Below are 4,750 nucleotides of genomic sequence, written 5' to 3'. Positions count from 1 at the left end.
AACCCCAAAATCACCCAATGGAGCTAACGGAACCATCATATTTCCATTCCGAATCCGTCTTCACACTGTTCCGACTACGGTCAACTTTCCAACACTTAAGCCTCGTTTAGGGACTAAGTATCCTAAAACTCTCCGAAACTCAAAACCGGACATCCCGGCGAATCAAAATAGCAGAAATAGACTCGGGGACAGTAGTTAATAGGGGATCATGGTGTTAATTCTTAAGATAACCGGCCGAGTCGTCACAAGGTTGGAGTGTGGGGTGGGTTGGTGGGGATGGGAAATAGGGTGAGGAATATTGAAAAAGAGTTTTGGAAAATATTTTCCCTTCTCTTGTAGGGAAAATATTTTCCTCCAATTGGAGGAAAATGAGTTCATGAAGAAAATGTTTTCCAAAACATTTAAGCCAACCAAACATAAAAAAATTGGAAAATATTTTTCAGAAAATATTTTCCTTCATACCAAACACACCCTATGACCAAAAGCATTTTTCTCCTAAACTAAAAGACACCTACCATCTTTTCAAAGAAATACAAGGTTAATACGAGCGTATGACCAAAATAAGGATAAAATATGAAGATTTTGGAGGAAATAAGAGGAAAAGTGTAAGTGTGTGTGTGTTGGGGGCAGAGGTAGACCTACATTGTAGGTTGAGGGGTCACGGGACCCCGTTAGCCTCGGCAAAAACCTTGTATATATATTTTATATATATCTGTACATATATATGGGGACCCTTAAATATTTTACACATGACTCCAAAAACTAAAAAAGCGATTGGCAGAAGTGGTTGATCGGGGTGCTTCAAGTCCATTCATTGTTGGATGACGAGGGTTCGATACGTAACTTCATCTTCTTCTCCTCCTTTTCATTTTAGTTATTTGTTCTCCTTCTTTCTATTTTAGGGTTCTTTTTTCTCCTCTTTTCTATTTTAATTCTTTTTCTCCTCCTTTCTATTTTAGTTATTTTTTCTCCTCCCTTTCATTTTAGTTCTTTGAATACAACGTAATTTATATTTAATAGCAAACTACTTTATTTTTTTATTTTTATCTCTTTTTAAATATAATTATAGTTTACTACTAATACATAATATTCAATTTAATTTATTTTATTTGTTTTCAAATTCCTCCCTTAAATTTAAAAGCCTTAAATGGCAACGTATCGCTTCACAAATAGAAAAATACAAATCCTTCTGGCACAACCTTCTTCAACAATTACTTTGACACCGACTTGACAATGACAACTAAGAGTTTGAGACTCTTCTTCAGTTCTCTGGCAACTAAGCGTTTGAGACTCTTCTTCAATTCTTTGACTATTAACATACACTTATTCTTAATATCTTTAGTAAATTTTTGATAATTTAAACTTTGAACGTATTGAGAGTCAGGGGTTAAATGTAATAATAGGAAGTTTGTGATAGTTAGTTGTATAAGAAAAATAGGTTGTTATATAGTACAGTAAATCTGGAAATCAGATTTACTTGTACATAACCGACCTTCTTCCTAACTGCCAAGCTTGATCTTTCTCTCTCTAGATTCTTCCAATTCAATCAATGGAAATTGTTCTTGCATGTGTCATGTAGTGTTTCAATTGCCCAATCTAGCTCAAATTAACATGGTATTAGAGCAGTGATTCTGAAATTAGGGCTCCGACGTGAATTATGGCAACTACTGAACTGAGAGCTAACGAAATCGACTATTTTATACTAAATCGTGATGAGGTTTCTTCACTCAAACACAATCATCCATTATTGATGCACCAGGACTAGTTCTAGTCCCAATTAAACTCATAGGGCCTGAGAATTATGCCTTGTTCAGTAGGGCAATGAAGCTAGCTCTTATGGGCAAAAGTAAGCTTGGATTCGTTAACAGAACCTGTGTAAAAACTATGTTCAAAGGCTAACTCGCAGAACAATGGGAGAAGTGCAACGCGATTGTACTCTCATGGATTAGTAGCACTGTTGCAGCTGAATTGATGCCCAGCATCATGTTTGCGTCTAGTATGAGGAAAGTGTGGATCGATTTCAAGGAAAGGTTTGATAGATGCAGTTTGACTAAAATATATCATCTATGGACAGAAATCGCCAGTTTGAAACAAGGTACAAATTCTGTAACTACTTACTACTCGAAGATGAATGATCTATGGAGTGAGCTAGATGTGTTAGTTCTTTTGTCTTCATGTGATTGTGAAGAATCTAGGCCATCCATAGAACATCTAGCTAATCAGAGGTTATTACAATTTTTAATGGGATTGAATGAAAGTTATGGTAATGTAAGAAGTAATGTGCTGCTAAGAAGACCTGCAGTTACTGTGAATGAAGCATATGTTATAGTAATACAGAAAGAAAGTCAAAGATCCTTGGGTGTTGGTGATGCAAATAAGATCCTCTAATTATGTTAGCAGGAAGAACTCAAGGCTTCAAGCCTAAGAAAGCAGGGCTAATTTGTGAGCACTATGGGTACAAAGGACACCTAAAAGAAAACTGTTACAAAATTGTTGGATATCCAACTGATTTCAAGAGTAAAAAGAAACTAGCAGGAGCAGGAGGAAGAATTTATGTCAACAATATTGATGTAGACGTGGAAGTCTTCCACAAGGACAAGGACACTTCTTGACAGAAGAACAATATAAACAACTGGTGGGATTGTTGAACAAGCCATCTGGTGGTGAGTGTTCTATCAATATGGCAGGTATTGTTTCTTTATTATCCAGTGCTTCTTTAAGAGAGTGGATAATAGATTCTGGAGCAACACATCACATTACTTGCAATAAGGAAGTTTTAAACAATACAAAAGAATTAGAGGAAAATGAAGGAATTGGAGTGCAATTACCAACAGGAAGTAGAGCTGAGATAACAGACACAGGGAATGCAGTGATTCTAGGAGATCAGTGCATTAGAGATTTCCTATATGTTCCAGACTTTAAGTTTAATCTATTATTTGTAGCAAAGCTAACAAAGGACCTTAAATGCTTTGTTGGATTTTATCCTAACTTCTATTTATTACAGGAGCTCTACAATGGCAAGGTATTAGGGATTGGTAAGAAGTGTGGAGGTTTGTATATGCTGAAGGAAAGAGGTGCAGTAGTAGCAGCTGGATCAATATCAAAAGAACACACAGAGAGTGCACTTTGGCATTTCAGGCTAGGTCATGCTTTATTGGAAGCTATGCAACACATTTCATCCCTACAAGGCAGAATAAATACTAGACAATTAGAATCTTGTTGTATATGTACCTGAGCTAAACAATGTAGATTACCATTTCCTGTCAGCAATTCTAAGTCCTCAGCTATTTTTGAACTTGTTCATCTAGATGTTTGGGGACCCTATAAGGTACCCACTTATGATAGAAAAAAGTATTTAGTTACAGTTGTTGATGATTTCAGCAGATACACTTGGGCTTGTTTGATTCAGTCAAAATGTGAAGTTTGTGCTATGTTGATTTTTTGTCTTTAATTCAGAATCAATTTGGTGTGTGTGTTAAGATTGTAAGATTTGATAATGGGACTGAGTTCTTCAATACACAGTGTAATGAATTGCTGTCATCTCTTGGTATTTTACACCAAAGTAGTTGTCCTTATACACCCCAACAAAAAGGGTGGTTGAAAGGAAGCATAGACACATCTTGGAAGTAGTCAGGGCACTGAAATTTCAGAGTAGGATACCTATCAAATTTTGGGGTGACTGTGTAAAGAGTGTTGTATATTTGATCAATAGAGTACCTTCTTCAGTTTTAGGAGGAAAAACACCTTTTGAATTATTGTTTGGGAAGGTTAGCAAGTTGGATCATCTAAAGGTATTTGGCTGCCTATGTTATGCAAACAATCTGCCTAAGGGAGACAAGTTTGCACCTAGAGCAAGGAAGGAAATTTTCATAGGATATGCTAAAACTCAGAGAAGATACAAGTTATATGATATGGAAACACAGTCCTTTTTTATTAGTAGAGATGTTCAGTTCAGAGAAGACTGCTTCCCTTTCGAAATGGACAATTGTTGAAGAAGGTGACTCATTTCTTTAGCAATCAACTCAATTCCTAATGCCTGATCCCTGTGACAATGCTGATAACTCATGAGCAGCTCACATCCCAGCACTTCCTGCAGATGCTTCTCTGCCTGAAGACGATGTTGAGACTCACATTGAGAATGCTCCACTACAGGACAATCATATCCCAACTGTTGTTGAATCAACTGATGCAGCTAATGAGCAGCCTGAACCAGTAATCACCGAAACCAATGAGCAGCCTGCATCAACAATTATACCACAAGATGATATTCCCCAATGTACTACTAGCATACCCTACTAAAGGTTCATCAGGTCACAGGTATCCTATATCCAACCATGTTGATTATTCACATTTGTTTACCCTATATCAGGCTTATCTACAAGCTTTCTCAATTCTCACTGAACCTAGAAGCTTTAAGGAAGCTGCAACTGATAAGAATTGGATTGAGCCAATGAAGCAAGATGTTAAATCTCTTGAAGATAATCAAACTTGGGAGGTGGTACCCTTACCACTAGGAAAGTAAAAAGTAGGGTCAAAATGGGTGTACAAGATTAAGTACAAGGCAAATGGAGAGGTTGATAGATATAAAGCAAAGTTAGTAGCCAAGGGCTACACTCAACAAGAATTGCTTGACTACCATGAAACTTTTTCACCTGTGGCAAAAATGGTCACAGTTAGGACAGTCATTGCAGTTGCAACATCAAATGACTGGCCATTGTTTCATATGGATGTTAATAATGCTTTTCTCTAA

General features: G+C 36.8%; 1 protein-coding gene across 1 annotated transcript; it reads left to right on the top strand.

Moving 5' to 3' along the window:
* Window positions 1–2,680: 2,680 nt before the first annotated feature.
* Window positions 2,681–4,750, top strand: LOC142165822 (uncharacterized). Its single transcript, XM_075224199.1, has 6 exons — window positions 2,681–3,138; window positions 3,250–3,328; window positions 3,457–3,547; window positions 4,073–4,212; window positions 4,370–4,495; window positions 4,550–4,750. Exons 1-6 carry the CDS (start codon window positions 2,681–2,683, stop codon window positions 4,748–4,750), a joined length of 1,095 nt encoding a protein of 364 aa, XP_075080300.1.

Source organism: Nicotiana tabacum, chromosome 11, assembly GCF_000715075.1.
Source record: "Nicotiana tabacum cultivar K326 chromosome 11, ASM71507v2, whole genome shotgun sequence".
Lineage (NCBI taxonomy): Eukaryota > Viridiplantae > Streptophyta > Magnoliopsida > Solanales > Solanaceae > Nicotiana > Nicotiana tabacum.
Note: the sequence above shows the minus strand (reverse complement) of the source record. Positions and strands in the feature narration are given on the sequence as shown.

Coding starts and splice junctions, on each gene's coding strand:
- LOC142165822 (XM_075224199.1), top strand. CDS start 2,681: ATGGCAGGTATTGTTTCTTTATTATCCAGTGCTTCTTTAAGAGAGTGG. Junction 3,548..4,072: donor TGAATTGCTGTCATCTCTTG/GTATTTTACACC, acceptor ACTCATGAGCAG/CTCACATCCCAGCACTTCCT. Junction 4,213..4,369: donor CTAATGAGCAGCCTGAACCA/GTAATCACCGAA, acceptor ACCCTATATCAG/GCTTATCTACAAGCTTTCTC.